Source organism: Fusarium redolens (assembly GCF_020744475.1).
Source record: "Fusarium redolens strain MPI-CAGE-AT-0023 chromosome Unknown BKA55scaffold_1, whole genome shotgun sequence".
Lineage (NCBI taxonomy): Eukaryota > Fungi > Ascomycota > Sordariomycetes > Hypocreales > Nectriaceae > Fusarium > Fusarium redolens.
Genome location: NW_025763664.1, coordinates 4,548,560 through 4,571,326, shown reverse-complemented (window position 1 = coordinate 4,571,326; position 22,767 = coordinate 4,548,560). Strand labels below are relative to the sequence as shown.

The 22,767-nt window shown below is 50.1% G+C and overlaps 9 protein-coding genes across 9 annotated transcripts; 3 read left to right on the top strand and 6 right to left on the bottom strand.

Annotated features, from left to right (window-relative positions):
* Positions 1 to 1,575: 1,575 nt before the first annotated feature.
* BKA55DRAFT_497505 (uncharacterized protein) lies at positions 1,576 to 2,741 on the top strand (the record flags this gene model as incomplete). Its single annotated transcript, XM_046186477.1, has 2 exons — positions 1,576 to 2,422; positions 2,479 to 2,741. The coding sequence occupies 2 exons, from the start codon at positions 1,576 to 1,578 to the stop codon at positions 2,739 to 2,741; spliced, it is 1,110 nt and encodes a 369-aa protein (XP_046057202.1).
* Positions 2,742 to 3,117: 376 nt separating this feature from the next.
* On the bottom strand, positions 3,118 to 3,883 carry BKA55DRAFT_588867 (uncharacterized protein; the record flags this gene model as incomplete). The annotated part of the gene is made up of 2 exons (XM_046194848.1): positions 3,118 to 3,619; positions 3,669 to 3,883. 2 exons carry the CDS (start codon positions 3,881 to 3,883, stop codon positions 3,118 to 3,120), a joined length of 717 nt encoding a protein of 238 aa, XP_046057201.1.
* Positions 3,884 to 4,102: 219 nt separating this feature from the next.
* Positions 4,103 to 7,647, bottom strand: BKA55DRAFT_551687 (nuclear pore protein 84/107). Its single transcript, XM_046191380.1, has 4 exons — positions 5,242 to 7,647; positions 4,923 to 5,193; positions 4,762 to 4,871; positions 4,103 to 4,709 (listed from the first exon to the last, which is right to left on the bottom strand). The coding sequence occupies exons 1-4, from the start codon at positions 7,247 to 7,249 to the stop codon at positions 4,381 to 4,383; spliced, it is 2,718 nt and encodes a 905-aa protein (XP_046057200.1). The 5' UTR covers positions 7,250 to 7,647; the 3' UTR covers positions 4,103 to 4,380.
* BKA55DRAFT_551681 (uncharacterized protein) lies at positions 7,643 to 8,894 on the bottom strand. The gene is made up of 4 exons (XM_046191379.1): positions 8,395 to 8,894; positions 8,284 to 8,331; positions 8,216 to 8,228; positions 7,643 to 8,154 (listed from the first exon to the last, which is right to left on the bottom strand). The coding sequence occupies exons 1-4, from the start codon at positions 8,395 to 8,397 to the stop codon at positions 7,979 to 7,981; spliced, it is 240 nt and encodes a 79-aa protein (XP_046057199.1). The 5' UTR covers positions 8,398 to 8,894; the 3' UTR covers positions 7,643 to 7,978.
* A 633-nt stretch (positions 8,895 to 9,527) lies between these two features.
* BKA55DRAFT_495907 (ubiquitin-related domain-containing protein) lies at positions 9,528 to 9,936 on the top strand (the record flags this gene model as incomplete). Its single annotated transcript, XM_046186320.1, has 2 exons — positions 9,528 to 9,758; positions 9,871 to 9,936. 2 exons carry the CDS (start codon positions 9,528 to 9,530, stop codon positions 9,934 to 9,936), a joined length of 297 nt encoding a protein of 98 aa, XP_046057198.1.
* Positions 9,937 to 10,611: 675 nt separating this feature from the next.
* On the bottom strand, positions 10,612 to 13,055 carry BKA55DRAFT_683488 (uncharacterized protein; the record flags this gene model as incomplete). Its single annotated transcript, XM_046198516.1, has 2 exons — positions 10,612 to 12,908; positions 12,974 to 13,055. 2 exons carry the CDS (start codon positions 13,053 to 13,055, stop codon positions 10,612 to 10,614), a joined length of 2,379 nt encoding a protein of 792 aa, XP_046057197.1.
* Positions 13,056 to 13,357: 302 nt separating this feature from the next.
* Positions 13,358 to 14,379, bottom strand: BKA55DRAFT_47867 (uncharacterized protein). Its single transcript, XM_046186183.1, has 4 exons — positions 14,136 to 14,379; positions 14,042 to 14,079; positions 13,867 to 13,981; positions 13,358 to 13,780 (listed from the first exon to the last, which is right to left on the bottom strand). The coding sequence occupies exons 1-4, from the start codon at positions 14,183 to 14,185 to the stop codon at positions 13,660 to 13,662; spliced, it is 324 nt and encodes a 107-aa protein (XP_046057196.1). The 5' UTR covers positions 14,186 to 14,379; the 3' UTR covers positions 13,358 to 13,659.
* A 505-nt stretch (positions 14,380 to 14,884) lies between these two features.
* BKA55DRAFT_588864 (Dynamin central region-domain-containing protein) lies at positions 14,885 to 17,541 on the top strand (the record flags this gene model as incomplete). Its single annotated transcript, XM_046194847.1, has 4 exons — positions 14,885 to 14,983; positions 15,041 to 15,427; positions 15,511 to 17,163; positions 17,230 to 17,541. 4 exons carry the CDS (start codon positions 14,885 to 14,887, stop codon positions 17,539 to 17,541), a joined length of 2,451 nt encoding a protein of 816 aa, XP_046057195.1.
* Positions 17,542 to 18,241: 700 nt separating this feature from the next.
* Positions 18,242 to 22,533, bottom strand: BKA55DRAFT_497383 (uncharacterized protein; the record flags this gene model as incomplete). The annotated part of the gene is made up of 2 exons (XM_046186463.1): positions 18,242 to 21,760; positions 21,811 to 22,533. 2 exons carry the CDS (start codon positions 22,531 to 22,533, stop codon positions 18,242 to 18,244), a joined length of 4,242 nt encoding a protein of 1,413 aa, XP_046057194.1.
* Positions 22,534 to 22,767: the final 234 nt, after the last annotated feature.

The window sequence follows — 22,767 nt, the reverse complement described above, 5'->3', positions numbered from 1 at the left end:
CGAGATTTTTTGGATGAATATCAAATGCAAGGCACGCGATACGCAAAAGTAACTTGAAGTCACGGTATATTCCTATACTGTCTTGGGATCACCTATCTCATACTTGCAAAAGGCACTTGCCCATATGCCTAGTAGAGATCAGCAGCACATGTTGAAAGTTTCTTTCTCAGGCTGTACAATAGATGCTGTTATTGTTGACGACATACAGTCATGACTCTAAATCACTCTGAGTCTCAATTCTGTCACGCAATCGGCCGATAAGAAATGGCTTTCGTCCCGATAATACCGATAAACTCCAGCCCAGCCCAGTCCAGCCAGTCAAAGCACGACCAGGGTAAGGCAAGGTACCAGGCCAAGTCCCAGGACAGTCAGCACTGCCTCAGTTAGCACACATTCTAACGTACTAACCTACTATACTCGGTAGCCTGTAGTAGATGGAGTACCTACCTTACCGACTGTACGTTGGAAGACGAAAATACAAGACCGGTTTTGGGTTGAGGTTGGGTACAAGCCAATCTGAATTTTTCCCCTTTCCCTCCCTGCTCTCGGAGGCTAGGAACCTTTTTTAGATGGTCAAGTGATGAAAGAACTCTCTGCTACCTTACCTTGACTTACCAAGCAACCTAACTGGTAAGGTTACTGATGAGCTTAGGTAGGTATGCGCTTCTCTATGTGTTCTATCTTGCTTCCATTTCCAACAAACAGGTTCCTATCGAGTACTTCAAGGGAATGATTGGATCGTCTGTTCTCGTCTCTGAAACAGCTTCCCCTTCCGTGCAATCCGCCGCCGTTACTGCGCTGTAGATATGGCTACTACTAATGGTTGAATGGAGGTAGACGCGTACACAGCATTTCTCCAAGTCCATTCCGTCCCATCCCGCGTTCAGTCCACTTCTTTCCCCCCTCAACTTCTCCTCTCATGTAATAACCGTTCAAAAACTAGAAGCTGACAACCATGTCATGTCATGTTCCATCTCATCTCGTGCTCAACCCAATGTTCCTTCTTCTCTCAATGTCCTGAAACTGGTAACTCCCCCGCCACTACCGCCACCGCCGTCTCCTCCCCTCTGACTCGTCGCCTACCCTCGTCAGAGACGTTCAAAGTCAAGCCATTTTAACATAGCTCCCGACACAGTTCCGGCTGCATCGCGGAATGTGTCCGGTGCCTCCTTCCCGTACCTTACTAAACCAATCTACCTCAACTCTTTGATACCTTATTCACCGAAATAACCTCGTCTCGGTCCGAGAAGGAGCGGGACCCTGAAAAAAACGCAAAAGCGCAAGTGGCCGAGAAGACAGCAACAACCCAGCCGAAGCCAGTTGTAGAGGGACAGAGCAAAGAGCGAGACCAAAACGAAGTCGAAACAAAGCTATCGGGCTAATATCAAAAGTGCCCAGATTTTGACCCCTTCTCCGCCTCCTCAACCCCCATCCCCATCCGCGTCCCCATCTCCATCTCCATACTCTACCGCTCGAATACGGAGCTGCTGTATTCAGCAGCGTTTATTCTGGAGCTTATCGTTTCTTCTGTGTGTCCTTTCCGCTTCCCCCATATCGAGCAAGTCGCCCTAAGCCATGACGACTGACCCATCTTCGGGCTCTTCTCGGCCTGGATCCTCATCCGTATCAGCATCAGCATCAGCATCAGTACCTGTCGTTGCCGGTGAAGCCCCTATCGTCCCTTCTGTGGAGGCCCAGCACCTAGCCCGCTTCGAGTTCAGTGATGCTGGTACAAAGGTTCTTATGGTGGAGTGGTATCCCGATGCCGTTCGGGGCCCCGCTGCATCTGCCGATCCTCCTGCCGATACCTCCGTTGAACAATCCGCTTCGGCCGCCGATCGCATCTCCGCAACGGAGCCGACTCCGACTTCTGCTCCAGTGGACAGCATCAACAGAACATGTTGGCAAGTATCGTGGCCGGGGAAGTCTACCAACCTCCCTGCTGCCGATCCTGAGCCAGACTCAGATGCAGGCACTGCTCCTGCGTCTTCGTCTCGTCAACATCGTCGCCGTGTATTCTTCCTGCTCCCCGCTGATGCCACGGTCCCCTCGACGGTCACTATCACGCCGCCTGGCTCACCCAGTCTGATCCTCAAACCACTTCCGGCCATCTTCCCACCAGGCCTTGCCGCTGATCCAGGCAATCGGGGTGTCCTGCACACACTATGGGCCCGTCAACGTCTGGCAGCCATAGATCGGGAGGTGGCTGCCGAGCTTCGCAATAATGCTGAGGGTGTGGGTGTTGAGATGGCCCTCGCCGAGAGGCAATGGATCCTTGACACCTTCATCAACACGCCGCAACTTCCTAGTGATTCGATGCCTCGTCCTGTAGCCACCCGTTCACCTACGGGCCGCTTGGGGGATAAGCTCAAAGGTCTCAAGCTGGCCACATCACCTGCTGATCTAACACCGAGCACGACAGGTATTTGAGATTCATTGCCCCAGTTCCAGTGCATAAGCTGACTTCTCTCCTAAAAGCAAACACCTTCATGAGCCCCATTAGCCAATCCCACCCGTTCCAACCCAGAGGGCGTGATATTGCTGTGTCATCTCATGAGGCCATGTCTAGCAACGCGTCTACAGGTCCCATCTCGCTTAATGCAGCACTACATGGCGACGTAACCACAGCTGCCTCGGCCCCTGTCAGACCTCTACGGCGAGATGACGACGATGATCTGTTTGCTCTGCCCATGAGTCCCCGCAGTCCGGACATGAAGAAGAGTCCTTTCAGCGCTCTATGATAGTGAGATGCGAGCTTTTTTATTACCCATGGCGCCATTAAGAGGATCAGAAAATTTGTGCAGCTTTCAAAGTCAATGACATAGATACCCGTGTTGTATAAGCGAGCGTTGGTTATAAGTGGGAAGCATTCGACGGCATATCCGTCCCAGCTACATCGCATATGACAGTTTGTATTACTATAAACCAATGTCCGGCGTCAAAAAGGACGAATCTAGGGTAATCATCTATAGGGCTGGGGCCACTGTCCAGCTTATAATTTGGTGTCGTAAGTCGTAAGCGCTGATGATCTATATCAGGTCAGATCGGGTAGCTGAAAGTTCAATAAAATACAGTGTCATGCGCCAACGCCCATGCCGTATAAACGCCTAGAACTATTCATCTCCATCCACCGACACGTCCCTCGTCCCATCTCTCTTTCCTCTCTTGCCTCAAATAGTACAGGACCTTAGCCTCTCTATATCTACGCACCCAATCAGTCACCTCCCGCTCCGTCGCCGATACTCCTTCTCCCTCTCCGTCGAGGAAACTCTCCTCCATAGCCTCGCACACCGATGCCTGCTCCTGGACGCCCTGCCCCAGCTGCTGGTATAACGCTGATGGTGAAAAGGGCGCCAGCGCGTGATCCATGTCAGACTGCTTCTGGCGCCATTGTCGCTCGAGAGTGTGTGTTGAGAGAAGTTGTGCCTGTGTCGATGCGCGCTGATGGGATAGCCGGGCTTCCATGTCTGTGAGTTGACCAGCGAGCTCGATGTTCTCATTGAGTGCGGCGGATAGAGCTTGATGCGATACAAGGAGGGAAGGGTGAATGGATTCAGGAGAGTGCGTTAATGCGTTGAGGAGAGTTGGGTTTCCAAGCAGTTCAGCTAGGTCTTGTTTTCTTGCCACAGAATTTAGAAGTGCAATCTTGCGATTGGGATATTACATACGACTTGTCCTGCAGAATCTGAGGGAGCCATTGGTCGCCTGGGTCAGGGATCGATGCTGGCGCGTGGTTCACAGTGTTGGAGGGAATGCGGCCTTCGGACGGTGGAGGTACGCCTGATGAGGTCGGTGTCGCAATGCGACTCGTCTCATGGCTGCCAGGTTTGGGAGGAAGGACGGGAGGAGTTGCGCCCTGCATATCAGATGCGAAGCTTGCCATTGGGGTTGTCGCCTCGGTGCGCTCTTTGTTATTGGGGAGTAATTCGGGGTATATATGATAACGAGTTGTTGTAAAGTTCACGTTGAGTTGGAGTTGGAAGATGCAGGTCTGAAGTGGGGAGCTTCTTGCCAATTGTGTCATAAGCCTGGCCCCCATGTTTCGGGTATCGACAAGCAATCTCGGAATAAGCTCAATGCACTAAAGAAAGTGGAATGTCGCAGCATGAATACGTCTTCTTATTATCAGAGTTAATTGTTCTCAATAACTCGATCTACCTATTGAGATCTAGAAAGTTTCTTCGTGGGCTCAATTCCTCCTATGTACCATTTCCGAGCATCGTGCCCCCCCAATGTTTTTACAATTCATGCCCGTCTCCACCAACTGAAAATGATAAATCCGTGGGTACTTATCGGAAGTCAACGCCCAGACAACGAAATAACAACTCGGCAGTCAGTCAGTCAACAGATACGAGTGACGACAGAATGGAAGGAACTCTCTCATGGCTTGACAGACCACAGATCCCGAGACCAACCCATCTCTCGCAGCTTCTTGCTGCCAGTGCTCGCGGTTCTCTTTTCACCAGTGCTGATGGCCAATGCCTTGCTGCTGGCAGCGAAGACTTCCACCAGCTCCTTCATTCTTCCAGCTTCTACGAACGCAACCGACAGATCTGAGTCGCGCTCTGCAATGATGGAAGCAAGCTCCATACACTCCAGGAGGTTGTCTCGAGACAAGCCAGTACCAGCAAAGTGCAGCGTGCCAACGTATGCTAGAACTGTTTCGGGGAGATATGCCTGACGGAGATCCCGTAGTTCTTGATCACCTTCTAATTTGTCTGTTAGCACTGAGATATAATCTGATTATAGGGGCCCACTTACCCTCGATGCCCACCAGGAGCCAGTTCTTGAGAAGAGGCTGCATGTTTTCTTTTGTGTTCTTAACTTCATCACCAATAGCATTCCAAAACTCTCGCTTCTTCTTCTGGTCCCTGTATTTCGTTAGCATCATGGCCTTGTCTGCTCGAGCGTGTGTTGCGTACTCATTTGTAAGCTCGGCTAACGACGCGACTGTCTCCAAACTATCCAGGGCCCGAACCAGATTCTCTAGTTCACGGAAATTTCGGGCGTCTGAGAGTGCTTGTTGCGGTGTCACATCACGAATACCTCTCCGATCAAGTTGCCTAGCCCAGAACTCGGGAATATCTTCGTATAACTCCATCTCGTCACCACTTTCTTCCGTAGCTGCGTGCAGGACCTCTGAAAATGGAACTCGCTTCATCAGTTGGCGAGCAGCACTGAGGTGCATGTTGCCTGTGGCGTTGTCAGTTTTTACTGAGTGCTTGAAGAAAAATAACTCACGCAAAAAGAATTTGTAGATCTTGGTTCCCATAGAGAACACGTTGGGCCATGTTTCTTGCACCAGTACGAGCCACTCTAGTGATCGGATGAGATTCTCATGTGCCTGGTCAACGAATCTCTCATCATCGCCAAAGAAGTCGGGTCTCACAGGGCGACCACTGCGTGAAGTAGGTGGGCCAGGCTCAATGATACTGAATGCTTCCTTGGCAGGACATCCTTGCTGTGGCGGACCCAAATCATCGAACATAAGCCATGCCTGAGTCTTGACAAACTCCAGCACGTCGATGCCAGCTTTCTTAATAAGTCTGAGCTGCAGTAGACGTCGGCTCGCCTGCATTTCGGGAATGAGGTTGTAGCTGAGCACCTCGTATGACCGGGGGGGCTCCAAAATCGAACAGTAAAGAGGTATTAACTCGTGAAACTGGGCCAGGCGAAGATAGTTCGCGTACCCGGCAATGAGGTTCTGTTGGGAACGTCTCACTTCAGGAGGAGAAAAGGCAGGGGCGAGCGAATCATCCTTCGAGTCCAGCTTATCCATGAGGTTAATGAGGAGATAGATATGTGCAACGATCCGGAGGCCGTAGTGCTGTGTAGACTGAAAGAACCTCTCCTTATTTACCTCGAGCTTCGTAGACTCCCGTCTGTAGAGTGTCGACTCGTTTTGACTTGCGCCAGAAGAAATGACCAAGCCTTGCTGATAAAGATGTTGACCAATTTCCTTAGAAATCAAGGATGCCTGCAACGCCTTATTGGGCTCGTTCGCTTCGTCCTTGATCTGGGGATTGGATTCCAGAGCTCGGACCAGACGCATGTCAACTGTTCTTGGCTCACCGTGGAATTGAACAGCGTCAAATGAAGGAAAGGATTGTGTAAGGTTTGAAGCAACATCGGATGGGCATTGTCCAAGTATGTAATTGTCGAGCTGTGTGCGAAGTAATGCGTTGTAGTTCGCGAAGAGAAAATCATCCCAGTTCAGGGCAACTTTCTCGACGCTCGGGATGTCTCCTGATAAAACACCATACACCGCACGCTCATAGTCATCACAGCCACCAGATCGAGACAAGCTGAAACACATTCGTCGCCATAGAGCAAGTGATGCTGGTTTGGTGTTGGTCATTTCCTGGCTGTCGTCGGCTGAAAGAAGTACGGCAGAGGTCGAAATAGCCCGCCACATTTCGGTTCGTTCCTGGCACCATTCACGGATAGTGCCTAGGCTTGATCCTCGGCGGAGGTGTTCCCAGCAACCCAGCCAAATGGCACGCTCAAAGTACTCATCTTGGGGTTCAAGTTTTCGTCCCTGACGAGTCGCAGCGTCTGGGTCCAGCTGGGTCACAAGAGGTGAGCCATCTGAGTTGTGAAATGAGGTCGCAATAGCTGGCGACTGGCGATCCAGAAGATGAGGCCAAGCTGTGACGCTCTTCCGAAGCTTGATTGAGGAGCGAGTGTGAAGCCAGCCGTGAGCGATGATATCTCCCCGGTCGGCGCTTTGCTGGAGTTCACGCGCAAGCTCGTCGATATCCGGTCCAGAAGAAGCATTGTTCTGAAGCCACTGTATGACGGCTTGTCGTTCGCGCGCTGATGGATCACTCGCCAGGAAAATTTTGAGCAGATCTCTCGAATCCATGGAGCTCTGCTCAGTTTTGGAAACGTTCTGCCCGTTATCAGAACTAGCATATCTCAGTGGAAGGAGCCTGCGTAATAGATCCCATGTTTGCGCTTCCCTCTCGAGACGTTTGACAAGCTCTGCTGAGGCAGGGTTGCTATTAGCAGCATCGTCGTCTGCATCCATATCGACATCGTCTTGTCCATTGCGCATCATGCGCGGTCGAACCTGTGCTAGGCGTCGAAGGGCATTCTCGTAGTATTTTCGAGGTAGGTCTAAGATTCGTGCTCGTCGTTCTTCGTTCGAGAGGGGAGGGGAGAGACAGTCGTCAAGCGCGTTGGCGAACTCTTCGACCTCGGGCCCGGCTTCGTAAGAGAGAAATTTCTCAGGCTCGACAGGCGCCATCTCAGCGGCTCAAGTTGGTCTGTCTTGGGGAATGTCAAGTCGAATGTATGTTTAGTACACAGGGCGATGGAGCAAGCAACCCTTTTCGGCAGGTTTCGGCCGACGGGTCAAAGGTAAAGATCGATCAATGTCGTGAACATGCCCGATATGGGTATAGGTATTAAGTCGCGTGTATCGGAGTCGTGAAAATGAAGGAAGGATAATGCTAGTGAGGTTTGCTGGAGATGCTTGTTTTGGTTAATACTGCAGGCAGAACCAAAGACTCTGGACGAATTGTTTTGGTTGCTGCTTCACTGGCGCGCTGGTTAGAGCTAGCTCGGCGGTACGTACTATTCCTGCGTCGGTGTTTCTCATTGGACGATGAATCCAAACTGCGAAAGGTAAAATACTGATCTTTTGAGCAAGCTACGGATTTTTGCGCTAAAGAGAAAACAGCCGCGATTGCACGCGCGCATAATGTACAGTGCATTATCAGGTGAGTTCGCACTCGACACTGTCCTAGTTCAAGTACGTCTCCACCAAACAGGAAATTTAATTTTCTTTTCTCTTCTTCTCTATCATAATGTCATCGGCATTCGTATTAGAGTCTCGGAACAGGCCCTCAATGCTTGTTCAGGTCCATGAGGCCTCTCGCGTGCTCAACGATCGCCTAGAAGAAATTCGGCGCTCATCATTCAAGTTGCCAGCGTTTCCCAAACCGGCGGACACACCAAAGACGAGCGTTACAGATCATTTTGCTTCCTCCCGAAGTTGCTTCATTTTGAGCTTGAGCAGATTGGGCTTCGGGCAGCTCACAGTAGACGCATCTTCACCGTAGCGTTCGTAAAAAGCTTCACAGCATTCGTAAAGCCGCTTGATTGCGGTTTGGCACTTGGCTTCGTTGTAGCCATTGCTGGTAAGGCAGTCTTGTAGTATTTGGGTCAGCATTTTGTCTCCATCTTTTATTATTGTATCTGGAGAAAATACTTTGAATTGCACACTGCACAGGTGTCAGTCACAGCGGCCATTCCAACATCTTGGGTTTCGCAACTTACTGCACGAGGATGACAAGCAGGCTTAGCCTCGACATCATCTTTCAGAGCCTAGGGTCATACCTATTAGCTTCTCCCAAGCGTTTACTCTGAAATTTGTCGGGAGAGACAAACCATTATCGTGTATAGTATGATAATTTGCAGTATACGGCGGTTTTCCGCATCAATGTGGTACCAAGTCAATGTCCAATAGGCATGTGAACTGAAGACGCTTTTGTCTCTTGTGTAAGAATAACGAGTGATAATCTGATATTGGCGATCCAAGATGATGGAAGAAAGGGAGAGTTGAACGTGGATTAAATGGAGAAGACTGATGTCATGCTTCCTTGGCCAACCACTACTGGCTAGGAAGAGGAGAAATACGCTCTTTTCCTCCACAGTATTCCAATATATACCTAGGTACCTTGTGGTTAGTAGGTAGGTACATATAGTAGTTATCAAGTTGACTGGAAAGTGATATTAGTATGTGTGGCTATGAATAGTACGTCCATCACCACAATATCTGCAATCCTATTTAAGTCCTATAAGTAAGATATGCAATGTCTTGGTTTTATGAATATCCAACAGTTAAATGGGGCTGTGATTTAGCACACCAAGCTTCCAGCAACCAACCCTACGTTTTCGGTATAGGGTACGAGGAGTATCGTCGACGACCACGATCGAGTGGCGTACCTTATGTATGGGTTTCCATTGGGATGGGTAGCTTAGTAGCTTCCACTATCTTACATATTGATCAGAGCGGTGGATAGCCAATCAAAGTCAGTCATTCGTTTCTCGGCCCCGCCCGCTCCAAGGTTGTGTTCTTTCCATTCGCCCACTTAAATGTTCAAGTGAACTGTGCTGTGTTGTAGCGTCTTGAGAGTGCTGAAACGCTGAGGCGAAGTCTGATAGACAACTAGATATTGGTTGCCTTCCATCCAATCCCTCTCTCTAGGCTCATCACCCACCATCGTCTTTTATACTTCCCACCACCAACAAACTTGATCATCCTTTTTTTCTTGCACACACCTGATCTTTATTTATTCCTCAACCCGCGTATAGCTCACCACTTTACGTCCCGCCGGCCAAACGCGCATAACGCGATCATCACCCCCACTTGCCCAACTTACCCTCAACGACCATCGTGCAAAGGTAATATTCTGATTCTTGCGATGTCTTGCTACACCTTCTCTCCTGCACTTCATCTCGAGTCACGCGCTGACATTATTTCGTCTTAAGTGCATAGATACTATCGAGACTAATTCAAAATGTCCAATGAGAACGAAAACGGGACCCCTGGCGAGCAGGCACCCGCCAACTCGGAGCACCTCAACATCAAGGTCACCGACAACAACAACGAGGTCTTCTTCAAGATCAAGCGCACTACAAAGCTTGAGAAGCTTATGGGCGCTTTTTGCGAGCGCCAGGGAAAGGCGACCAGCTCCGTGCGATTTCTCTTTGACGGCACGCGAGTCCAACCCACCGATACGCCCGATGCGGTACGTTTTCGCTCTTCTATTGTACACTAGGGCATCTGATCCCTATGCTTAAACCATTTCCTACTGCAACTTCCGGGAGAAATCACACATGCTGACAAGTAACATCACACAGCTCGAGATGCAGGATGGGGATACCCTTGAGGTCCACCAGGAGCAGGTGGGCGGATCTACACAGTAATGGAGAGGGGGATTTTCGAGGAAGAATTACCAGGAGGAAGATCTCAAAAGAGATGAACACCCAAGGATGATGTTCTTGAACTGGATTTCGATTACCCCTGGTTGTACTTTTGGCTTTGCGTACATCGGACGAGAGGAAGACTGAAACAAGTCGACGAATGATTTACGACAGACAAAACACTACCTGATCAACTCGCTGTCCCTCTATTCCCGCTGTGACTTGTGTGGTAAATTGCATGTTTTTCTTTTATCTTCCGCAGCAGAGGTACGAACGACCTGTGTGCTTTGGCTTGATAGAGAATACGCTCGTCCAATCGCGCTCTTAGGGTAACGTTTATCAAACAACAACAATGCGTCATGATCACACAGAAATCGGGAAAAAACTTGACATGCAGCAGACAGAACCGAAGCGTGTGTTGGCCATTCTAAAGTCGAAATCACGTACCCACGGTTCGCGCCGTGTCTATTTTGCCTTATGGCCAAAATGTTCCAACCAGACAATTTACATGATCAAGTTGAGCGTTGAGCGCGCCGCTCCCCTGGAAGAACTGAAGACCAAATCAGAAGCACAAAACAAACCATATGCTGACCGGCAAAACCGAAGGGAAACAGACCAACCACGAAAGAAGAACATGCAGAAATCAAAACACGCACGCCGAAATCACACACATCATCATTACGCTTTGAGTTCCATAGCTCGGCATCCAGTGCAGAGCACGATAGTGCCTTCGGGCACATGCTTAGTGAAGATCTGGCCGTCGTCGAAACCGCCCTGACACTCGGCGCATCGGAAGCAATGTTCATGCCACTCTCCACCTAGCGCTTGAATATACTGCCCGATAACAGCTGTACGGCATTTCCTGCACTTCGGCGCTCGTCGTTCGGTGCGCTTCGTCTGGCAGTTGATGCACCACGCATAACCATCCTTCTCAATGTGTGTCATGCCATGTTCGAATGGGTCACCACATTCGGCACAGAAGAAGTGGCCATAGTGCCAGTGAGCTCCAAGAGCGACAATGTGCTCACCGAGAATAGGGGTCTGACAGTGCTTGCAACGCGGCGCGAACAGTTCATGCCAATCGAGGTGACAAAAGAAACGCAGACGCTCATCTCCGTCTTCGGCCATCGTTTTGCCCGGCTCCTCTTCGAGTATCTCACCAGCTGCGCGGCGTTTGATGCGATCAAGCCGCTCCTGACGAAGGTGATCAGGCTCATGGCTAATCTCCATCGCCTGTAGGTTAGTACCACAAGTATAGCAGCTGAAGCACTGTGGATGGAATCGTTCATTGCTTCCCGCTAAGGCCACAAAACGCCCTTCAATGGGCATGCCACATTCATGACAAATTGTGACAGCTCGTCTACTGCTGCCAGGGGCTGGGGACCAATGGCCACGAGGCTTTTGTGCAGAACGGGGTGCTCCCCTGGCAACGGGATCAGGTAGCGGACGGGAGTGTGAAGTCGGTATGTCGTCAGGAGTCACGATCGCAGGAATGCTGCCTCCCTTACCGGGAGCCTCATCGATAGCAATACCGGGGATATTGATCGAAGGTACGGAGCCTCTGGGGCTATGGGATGTCTCGTCTACGCAGATCGACGGGATTTTCGTTCCTGTCGGCGTCCTGGGCATCGGCGAACTTTCCTCCGCCACAACGATACTAGGTACCGCCATGGGTTTCTCCGGCTGTGCGAAGGAGGAGGAGGATCTGCTGGGGGTTGCCGGGAGCGACCGGTCTGGGGTGGTATCAGTGGACTCGTCCGGGGCTTTCCAGTTGGCGTCGAAGCTTACAATGGGCCGTCCCGGACTGTCACTGACGGCTGTGGGTTCCGGGAGGTTTGGGCTGCGATCTTTCAAGCGCATGCTCGTGGCCGCACGAATGTCCTGACTCCGAACTTCCATGCCGTTCTTTCTCTCTACCTTGTCATCGACAGGGACGGAGCCGTCGTTGGAGCGGTTTCTTGTATAGAGAGGATTGCGAGAGCGCGTGGGAGGATTGCGGTGTATTTCAACTCGCTCGAGGGGCTTTGTCTTTTCTTCTTCTTCCCGTGGAGGTTCGAAGCGGACACGGTTTGTAGCTGTCTGAGCTCGGTTGCCAAGCTTCTCCGGTGATGTACGACCAGAAAAGCTCATGTTATTTGAAGTTAAAACTTCGGGTTCTTCCCAAATCTGATCTTCAGAAAAGGGACGACCGACTTCCCCGCTAATGTTTCTTTTCAGACTTCCCTGGCGTCGTTGCTCTGGGGTCTTGCCTGAACGACCAATGCTGCCATATGTCTTGTTATTGTGATTCGACTGCACGCTTGGTTGCCTCTGCTCTAACTCAGGCCGGGTTTCACGTTCGGTGCCCTCACCATCTGAAGAACTGCCTGAGCATGATCGCGTACCACCGACACTAGCAGTACGGGCATGGGCGTAGCTATTCTTTCTGAGGTGTGGCTTATAGCGGTATGGCCCGTCAGGACGGGGAGAAGGTGTGCCGTGTTGATGTTGCCAGACAAGCTCAGCAGCTTCATCAAGAGCAGCATTATATAGACGAGTATCATCCTCAGGAGTCTCCTGAACGGGCGATTTTGTACTCTTTCTTATGTCCATCTCCTCCATTGCGTCGCGCAATGAGCTTGCCTCTTCCTTCTCCATCCATCTTTGACCTCGCTCCATGTATGTGGCTGAGGGAACAACGTCCGATGGCCTCAAAGGGTTTGTAGCTGATGTTGGATAGTAGTCTGGGCTTTTTCTGCTGATGGTAGAGTATCTAGAGGCAAGACTGCCACCAGCAACGCTAGGGCTCTTCGAGTCCTTACGGTCAAGAATAGGTGGTGCGCTCTCGGGAGGAGAAGCAAGATCAGGCGTGAATCGGCCAGTACTATGGCGGTGCAAACTTGAGCGGCTGGGAACTGGACGGGCACCAGCTGGTTGAGGTCTTGCACCTCCAGGTCTGGTGACTCGATTTGACCGAAGACCTGCGAGATAGGAGGCTATTCAGCAAAGGGACAAATTAGCCAAGGACTTTCGCCACCATACTCAATTTCGTGTGCCATACCGAACTGCTCGTCTGTCATGTAAGAAGGCGACGGAGGAGTCACCTTGCGCTTCGGTTCCATCATCCTCGCTGTGCCTGGCATCTTTGCCAGAAGATGAGGGAGGATATTTATACGTTATGGAGGAAGAATATTCTGTCCGTTAGAGAAAAAGGCCGAAGAGGTGGTCAAGGTGGTAAATAAGAAGGCTTTCGACAAGGTATAGAGAGTGATAAGGGATAGCTATACTATGAAGTAGTGGCCGATAGTTTTAATGGTGGTCGCAAATCGAGCCGGCTGGGGTTGACCAGGCAACGCGATCTTGGACGGCTGGTTTGGTTGCGTCAAGGCATCACCACCAGCAACAAAAGCCTCTAAGTATGAGACAGGAATACGAAAACTTATGATCTCATTGATTTTTTTTTATGGGTTGGAAGCTTTGCAAGGTGCAAGGAACACTTAAGTAAGTATACGGCAGTTCCTATAGTGGAAAATCTTCCACCGCCATCTGCTAGGTTCTTATGATACAGTAGTTGAAGCGGGGACTGGAGGTTTTGATGTGTATTGCTCTCATTTGCTCAAATGCTACCCCAGTAAGGAGTTGTAGTCCGTATCAGCCTCAATGTCTTTACATAAGGCAGTAAGCTCCTTGAGTTTTTGAGTCCCATACCTACCTACCTACCCAGCTAGGTAATTAATGGAAGAGATATTAATCAGTCTCTTTTACCCCCTTGGTTCCATTATCAGCCTCTAGCGTCGCTTTCTCAGCTGAAGGAGGTGGAGATTCTGTAAAACCAAGGTTCTTGAATTCGTCCCTAGCCATCAAGTTTCTAAAATACCCGTCGCTATTAGCCCGCTTTGCTCCGAGATATTTACCTACGTGTATGCGTCATAAGTTAAAGAATTATATGCTCACCTGTCCATTCTGCATGATAGATATGCCTTTGCAAGGTCGCGACATTCTTCATCATTTAGACCTCGCACCTTTTTCATACATGAAAGATACTTTGTCATGTAAGTCTTGCACTCGCCTGCAATTGCTTTGGTCAAACTTCTTCCATTGAATGTGTTATTTAGTACGGTCCACTTACCATCATGATCGAGAGGAAAGCTTCCACGCTGTGGTCTGCTCAGAAGCACACAACTGTTCAGTGAATTATTCTCAGTGCGCAATGCTAAACTCACGGTGTTGGCTTTGTAGTTGGCAAAGGGCCGGGGCTGCCGAAAGTACTCATGATTCCGTATCTTCACTGGTCTTTGGACTGATTTCTAGTGCATCTATTGCCTTCTTCATGTTCCTTTAGACAGTAGAAAAGTCAGGCAACTTGTGGCGAACCTCGTTAAAGCACCTTGTAGTGGATAACAACATCATCAGGTGTGGCTGGTGACGTGGCACTGCCTCTGTAACGCAACTATGGAGTAAATCAGGTGTGAAAGCGGTCAGTAAGTTACTAAGACGCTCTCGAACTTGTCTACCTAAAGCAGGTACCTCACAGCCGAGAAACCTCCGATGAAGCCAGTAAAGCGGCCTAGAGCCAGGCATTACAAGGCCTAAAAAATGGGTGCTAGGTACCTACCTACATTACCTTAACCTGCCCGGGGGTGGTTGAACATTATGCAAATACACGTGAATCACCCCAAAAGTACTCTCGACTCCACTGCGCAAAGGAAGCAAAGCAAAGCAAAGCAAAGCCATCCTCAGCCCGAGCCTGAGCCTCCCAGACCGAACCGCATGAACTCCCGGAACTGACGACGGATTTTGAATTTAGCGACAACGCGCGCATTATTCGAAATATCCTCCGTGTCCTTGTGTTTGTCTTGGGTTTCGTGACGGACGCTTTACTAGACTCTACTGTCCTGTCCTGTCCTGTCCTGTTGTTTCTGTCATCGGTATCTCTCAAACTCGCTCGTCACAAAATTGGACTCTCATCACCATGGCTGCTCTCGGCGAGGATCTGCTCACCACGGTCAACAAGCTGCAAGACTTGGTTTTCAATACCATTGGCAGTGACTCGTTGGATCTCCCTCAGATCGTATGCAGTTTTTGCTACCTGAATTGGTTACTCTGGCACTGACTGACCGTTACTTAGGTTGTTGTCGGCTCCCAATCTGCAGGCAAATCTTCTGTCCTTGAGAATATCGTCGGTCGAGACTTTCTACCGCGCGGAGCCGGCATCTGCACTCGTCGTCCCCTGATCCTTCAGCTCATCAACGTTACCGAAGATGAAAACGCTCCCGACCCTGCAAGCGATCCTTATCGATCCCCCGGCGCTGCTCGCCGTTCCGAGTGGGCAGAGTTTCACCACATCCCCAACCGGAGGTTCAATGATTTTGGCGATGTCAAGCGCGAAATTGAGAACGAGACATCCCGAGTTGCCGGCAACAACAAGGGTATCAACCGGCAACCCATCAACCTCAAGATTTACTCTCCTCATGTTCTCAACTTGACCCTAGTGGATCTGCCGGGACTAACCAAGGTGAGTTTCCTGCTCTTTCCAATCTCGATGACCTTTAGCTCTGCTTTACCCCCTGGACATTACTGATCAAACCCCATCCACAGGTCCCTATTGGCGACCAGCCTACCGACATTGAGAAGCAGACTCGAAACCTTATTTCCGAATATATTGCCAAGCCCAACAGTATTATCCTCGCCGTATCTCCCGCCAACGTCGATATCGTTAACTCGGAAGCCCTCAAACTCGCCCGCCATGTTGACCCCCTTGGCCGAAGGACTATTGGTGTCTTGACAAAGGTTGACCTCATGGATCATGGCACAAATGCTCTAGATATTCTTTCAGGCCGCGTCTATCCTCTAAAGCTTGGTTTTATCGGCGTCGTCAATCGATCGCAGCAGGATATTCAAGGAAATAAGCCTATGGAGGATGCTCTCCAGGCTGAGGCTGACTTTTTCAAGCACCATCCTGCCTATCGTAACATCTCCATTCGATGTGGCACTCACTACCTGGCCAAGACCCTTAACACTACTCTGATGGGTCATATCCGTGAGCGTTTGCCCGACATCAAAGCTCGACTTAATACCCTTATGGGGCAGACCCAGCAGGAGTTGGCCAGTTATGGTGACATGCATTTTAGCGGAAAGGAGCACCGTGGCTCTCTCATCCTCCAGCAAATGACGCGCTTCGCCAACTCTTTCATTTCCTCCATTGACGGTACCTCGACCGAGATTTCCACCAAGGAGTTATGTGGCGGTGCCCGTATTTACTATATTTTCAATTCTGTCTTCGGCAGCGCACTTGACACCATCGACCCTACATCTAACCTCTCTGCCCTTGACATCCGGACGGCAATCCGAAACTCTACTGGACCCCGGCCCAGTCTTTTTGTGCCGGAGATGGCTTTCGATCTTCTGGTGAAGCCTCAGATCAAGCTTCTGGAAATTCCTAGTCAACGTTGTGTTGAACTTGTGTACGAAGAGCTGATCAAGATTTGCCATACATGTGGCTCCACCGAGCTTTCACGATATCCCAGACTTCAGGCCAAACTCATCGAGACAGTCTCAGACTTGCTCCGTGAGCGTCTTGGTCCTGCTTCGTCATATGTCGAATCACTCATCTCCATCCAGCGCGCCTATATCAATACTAATCACCCTAACTTCCTCGGCGCAGCCGCCGCCATGAGTAACGTAGTCAGTGCAAAGCAGGAGCGAGAAAGGAAAAGGCTGATCCAGGAGGAGCGCGAGCGCCGAGAGAAGCGGCGTCTGCAGGAGCTTGAGGCCGAGGGCGATGGCCCTGAAAATGAGGATGGCGTCAGTGGCCCTCTTGAGAAGCCTGAGAAGACCAAGTCAGGAAGAACCAAGGCCACGAAGCCTCCTCGAAGTATATCGCCTTCTCTTTCAGTCCGCGAGAACGGAACCTCGAGCCTTGCTGCCACTATGAACGCAACGCATTTAAACGGCACTCTTCGTTCAGCTTCACCCGCCCGACTCAACCAACAGGGACTTGGAGGTGCTCGAGATTCCTTCTTGAACTACTTTTTCGGCAAGGATGGCCAGACCATTGGCGCTCCCCTCCCCAGCCCCGGCGCCATGCCCAATATGCCTAACGGACGACATATCAGCCAAAACTCGGAGACTAGCTTCCCTATTGTGCGTCGGGAGAGGGAGTTTAACCGACCATCTACAGCGACAACAATGGCCCCCGAGGACGACTTGTACGATAGAACAGGGAAGAACTACGGCTTGGCATCCCAAATGGTAAGTTCCGAGGATCTACAGGTGCCCGGTCTCCTCTTCTCACACGAAACTAACCCCCACCACCAGGGTGAATCCGCGGAGCCAGCTATGACAGATCGCGAGGCCATGGAGACGGAGCTTATCCGAGCTCTTATCTCTTCCTACTTCAACATTGTTCGCGAGTCCATCGCCGACCAGGTCCCCAAAGCTGTCATGCATCTCCTTGTCAACCACTGTAAGGACGTCGTTCAGAACCGCCTCGTCAGCGAGCTCTACAAAGAATCTCTCTTCGAGGAGCTCCTCTACGAGGATGACGGCGTCAAGAAGGAGCGTGAGAAGTGCGAGCGCCTGCTTCAAACCTACCGCGAGGCCGCTAAGATCATTGGCGAGGTGTTGTAGATTCAGCACTGATTTTGATCTATGGGTTTCTGGAGAAAGGTCACTATGCGACAGCGTCCCGTTGAACCTGACAATAATGAAGAAAAGAAAGACCAGTAACAGCCATATACGGATGGAAGGATAGACTCGAAGGAGGAAGGCGGAACATAACTTGGAAACACCAAACAATGTCGATCGCTTTTGGTCAAGGGCTCGGGCTCTTGAACCAATCTTGACTGCTCTGCCCCTCAATGGAGCAGAGCAGGAGAAGCAGAACAAAGGAGAGGAACGAGAGAAGAAAAGAGTGTCGTAATTTTTTTCTTTTCATTATCATCGTTTTTTCTCTTATCTTGTACATCACCAACTGGCATTGGAATTGCGGCCACATTCAGCTTTAGTTTCTGATAATGGCTCTAACGAGAAGACGGGATCGGAATACAAGAGGAGGGCTTGTATGTATGTATGGATGTATGTAAAAAAGCAAAGCAAACTCGGCTCGTCGTCCTAGCAGAATACACACAATGTACTACTTCATAATATCTGTCAAATGATGAATACGTTCACTAAACTGGCTGAGGGTAGTACCGACTTCAACTGAAGAAAGACATTTTACACACGATGTTGCAGTGACTTGTATATATATATATATTTACACACGAATTCGGACTAGTTAATTGGTGTCATCCTTCCTCCATTGCAACATTGAAGCGCATTGAGTAAATCATCGCTGGTTCCCATGGTACACCGGTGTTCCCCCTGTAATAGAGGAAGGATATCGTGGGTTGTAGTCGTTATAATTAGGCCTGAGAGCAGGCTGACTCGGAATATGAGGATCTGCTTCAGGATTCAAGTCATAGCCCGAAGGGCCTTGAACTATTCCTTGTTGAGGGAACACGCTCTGCTCTCGTTGTGGCTGTCTAGGCTCATAGTTATGGTATGGCCTGTCAACCCGTCGTACAGGTCGCCTGATGAAGTAGTCGCCGTCCGGATAACGAACCTCGACAACTTCATATGCCTCTGATGGATGCTCTAGAGGAGGACGAGTGCTATGGCGATTATAATAGACGTGATCAGAAGCAGCTGGAGGGTCGAAGTGATACTCTGATGGTGCATATCGAGACCGAGGGTTGGATTCTCTGTAATAGAATTGGTCATGGCTGTCATACCACGAGGATAAAGGTCGGGCATACTCGCCAAACCTTTCATCGTTGGCCGGGCCATATCTGGATTCCTGTGGTAGAGTGTTTCGGGCTCTAAGGCCTCTTCCAATCTCCCGTCCGGATTCATCAACGTAGACGACCTCCTCTTCAAGTATCTGGCGGTTCTGAGCCACATTAGGTTCTTCACACCCTCTTCTTTCGACCTCTGCGTAGCTGGGTGCTGCAGTGACCGAGGTGGTCACTGATGGGTTATGGCCTTGAGGCCGATCGCCAACCGATGCGCTTCTGTTACGTGGACTAGCCGGTTCTGTGCCCGAATAACGCTGTTCTCGGACGTCACGGTAATCGGATGACTTTTCTTCGCGCCAATGAGCCTTGTTCCGTGGTCCTGCGAGATATGAAACATGATAAGTGGTGACTTCTTGCTCAGTCTTGACTCCGATGTCAACATTGTTGCTTCTTTTGTGTGGATCTTGAAACCTTTCGAAGTCCGATGGCGAGTAGTTGTCAAACCTCGAAGCATCATCACTTGCTTGAGATGCACGTGTCCCCTGTGTCCTTTTAGCCCCGACCTTCTTTCGACCATAAACCTCGCTTGCTGGACGAAGATGCGGTATATCTGGCTCAGACTCGATATGTGCAGAAGAAAGGCGCACGTCTAGTCGACTCGATGTCAGGGGCTGGCTTCCCGGATCCGCATGACCCGGCTGTTGCGTTTGATCCCTCACATGCCCGACATCACTTTGCTGGCGTTCTTCCTTAAGTCGATTGTTTGACACAGCAGTCAAAATTTGAGTTGCCGTCTGTACTGACACTCGCGGAGGTGGTGTATTGTTGGGCGTTCTTTGCACAGGCTTTAGGCCGTATTTGTCTATGAAGGCTTGCTCGAATGCCCAGGGAAGAGCCTCTTTAACAAGGGTGTGTAAGACAGAGTCTCCCCGAGTTTTGATTTCCAGTCCAGCCATTCGCTCGTTTTCAGGCAATTTGATCATTTCTGTTCGCCAATCCATATGTGCTCGACCTTGATGCCTTGGTTTTTCGACATGTTCTGTTTTAAAATGTCTGGCAAGTTGAGGTACGTGAAATATGTTTTCATCATTGCACGCCTTGCAAGAAACTCCGTTGAGGGCCCTCAGACTGCGCAATTTTTTATTTTTCGACGTGGCTTCAATGAACATTGACAAGGGTAAGATTTCGCTTTCAGTCTCCTCGAACAGTTTGTTAGCATGGTAAATGGCGACATAAGCCCTGACTGCAGGCGGGATCTTCTTATAATGCCCAATCTTTGACCAGACAGATTGAGTGCTCTTGATAAAACTTTCAAGTTGGTTTTGTTGAGTGCTGCCGATTGATGCGACATTATTGCTATCATAGTAGTTGGTATATGATCCACAATCGGAAGGGTTGGGAACTGAAACCGTAGGTGCTGTGTAGCTGTTCGATTGTCTTTGAGAGCTATGGACTATCCCTGAAGAAAAGGGTCCTGGGTATGAAGGATATGCTGGAGGATCATAATATGCGGTTGTTGAATAAGACGGACCATAGTCATGGGCTGAATTTTGCCCGTATACAGATAGAGGAGGCATCGGAGGCCTGGAACTGTGATACGAGAATGGCGGTGCTTCTGCGCCGTAAAAAGGCAGAGCATATCCTGCTGGTGTACCAGGCTGAAAGCTAGAATAGGGTTGTTGAATCGGAACATTTGACGTGAGTGAGTTGGATGGCTCGTTGTCATAATATGCTTTCTCTTTGGCGAGAGGGTCAGGACTAAACGGAGGCACTTCTGGCCACTCCGCTCTCCAATGCACGACAACGTTACCCAGACTGAGAGCAACTGTATGCTTGGCTGCATAGTGTTGAAGCACACCCTCGAACCCAAAGAACTTCAAGACTCCATTCCCACCGAGGCAGCCGTTACAAAGAAACAACTCCTTGCGCATGGGCTCGGTACGGGGCTTGACCTTGACATCAAAAACCCACTTCATGTTCTCCAGTGTCAACCGTTGAGTCCAAGGCCCCTCTGGAGGTTCGACAATCGGCTTCTTCCCTACCGCGATTATGGCAGCAGTGTCTTTTGCAACTTCGGCATAGAACCTTTTACGAATGTAAAGCAGCACATCTGCGGCATATTGGGGACAGTTTTTCCTCTTGACCTTGGCGCCGTTGTTCCATCCTTCGATGATCTCGTCTGCATATTCTGATATGCGCGCTCGAACGGGCCCCTGGATATCATCCCATTCCTGGTCTGTGACTTCTCTTGGTTCCCTAGCAGGCTTTTTATCAGCCTCCCTCATCGGAAAGCTTTCTCCAAGTGTTTGGGGGTTGATACAACTTTGTTTCTCTCGCAGCTCAGCTTCTACTCTCTGAGCAAGAAGACGGGGTTTCAAGAGTGCCCATGCGTGATCATCAAGCGGCGTTATCAGCTGAAGTGCTGCCTGAAAGGATGGAATATGAGCCAGAACATTCGCAGTCAACGGAGGATCAAGAAGCATGGCTCGATTCTCAATGTCAGTTCGTCTTTGAGCCTTGAGCTGAGCCGCCTCCTCCTTGGTTCGTTTTTGCTGAATTGCAGTGCGTCGGTGTTGGAGATTAGCTTCCAAATGTACCATCGATCCACGAGTGTCATCTGCAACAGTTTCTTGGCCTAGTTGCTCATTGGTTGACTGGGCGAGATCTGATGAAGTCTTAACAAGGGGAGCTAAAACAGCCAGGGGCGTAGATGAGAATGGAGCTTCTGCTTTGGCAGCAGTCTTCGGCGTCTGAAATTGAGCCATCCCACCTGAACCAGCCCATTTCTCCCAACGAGAGGCATCGGCTAGAGCCTGCTTCCCTCGGATCTCTAGACCCTTGATCCACTCTTCGGCAGCAGCAGACCCAAGCGCCTTGACATTTTCGAATTCCAACTTGATTTGTTCAACATGCTCCGACCAGAAGAGCTTGGTTACCTGGATGTGTGGCGGCACAGCTCCCGCCTGTATGGCACGGGGATGTATAACATGCATATCAGCATCCACAAGTACCGGAGGAAGAGCTGGGAGCAGAACAGAAGGAAATGAAGAAGACAAGAGAAGTTCTAATTCCTATTGTTGACGTTAGACTTGCATCCGAGGAGAATCTTGGAAGCGCCTACCTTGATGCCCTTTTTCTTCAGGCAACATCCGCAAGTGAAGACACAAAAGGGGAAAATGGGACAGACGTCACTTGGACCTGGACCACGACACCAAGCTTCGTTGTTCGAAGACGGTAGCTTTTTCTGGCTTTGCAAACCACAGAGTTGGCAAGACACAGAACAAACGAGACGCCACATCTGAATCTCCGATTTGCCCTTTAGGGGTGCAGGCATGCGCGGCCAAAATAGTCTTCTTGAAGCTTGCCATATGGCATCTTGCTTCAATAGAGGAAAGGAGGATGGCATATCATTGTAACACACTGGGGAATGAGTGGAAAGGGGGCTAAGAAAGGCATAGAATAGTTTGTTGACAGCCAACAAACGTCCGAGGTCTTTGGGTGGTACAAGAGTGAAGATATGTTGCCATATCTGTTCTGGGAGCTGCTTGGCTCGATCCTTCACAAGATTTTGGGCCAGCGGGCCTGGAAGATCAGTTTTATCAAGCTTGACTTTCTTAGCTTGCTGGATATCCATGGAATCTATTGACTGGCGCCTTTTTTTCGAGGGCTGGGAGATGGCATCAAGTAAAGCCGCTGCAGGGTCATAGCTAGAGGCTTCTGAGGGCTCATAATCCAGATTATCAGCCATGTGCACGTCGGCCTCGCTTCTACCGCTGGTTGTTGATGCTCCTTGGGTGACTGTTAAACCAGGGGGGTTGGCCCCTTGACTCTCTGGGACAAACATCCCTCATCTGACGCGTTACTGGATAGCAGTGATGAGTAAGAACAGGAGACACAAAAAGAAACAACTTGCTTGATGGATCATCAAGCATGTGGGGTAAAAAGGATGGTTAACACTTGTCTGTGTAAATGGTAAGGAGCAACGGGGAAAGATATCGCGTTGCGATCTAGCGTAGTGCAAGCAATTAGGAGTGGGCGCTCAAACTTCGCCTGCTTTTCTGTACCAACCAAACGTTGC

Excerpts from the sequence above, each read along its gene's own strand:
- BKA55DRAFT_551687 (XM_046191380.1), bottom strand. The coding sequence starts at position 7,249 with ATGGCGCCTGTCGAGCCTGAGAAATTTCTCTCTTACGAAGCCGGGCCC. Across the intron at positions 5,194-5,241 it reads GATCTACAAATTCTTTTTGC|GCAACATGCACCTCAGTGCT; the intron begins GTGAGTTATTTT and ends ACAACGCCACAG. Across the intron at positions 4,710-4,761 it reads GCTCCTGGTGGGCATCGAGG|AAGGTGATCAAGAACTACGG; the intron begins GTAAGTGGGCCC and ends CAGACAAATTAG.
- BKA55DRAFT_47867 (XM_046186183.1), bottom strand. The coding sequence starts at position 14,185 with ATGAGTACTTTCGGCAGCCCCGGCCCTTTGCCAACTACAAAGCCAACA. Across the intron at positions 14,080-14,135 it reads CCAACTACAAAGCCAACACC|CAGACCACAGCGTGGAAGCT; the intron begins GTGAGTTTAGCA and ends TGTGCTTCTGAG. Across the intron at positions 13,982-14,041 it reads CTTTCCTCTCGATCATGATG|GCGAGTGCAAGACTTACATG; the intron begins GTAAGTGGACCG and ends AAGCAATTGCAG.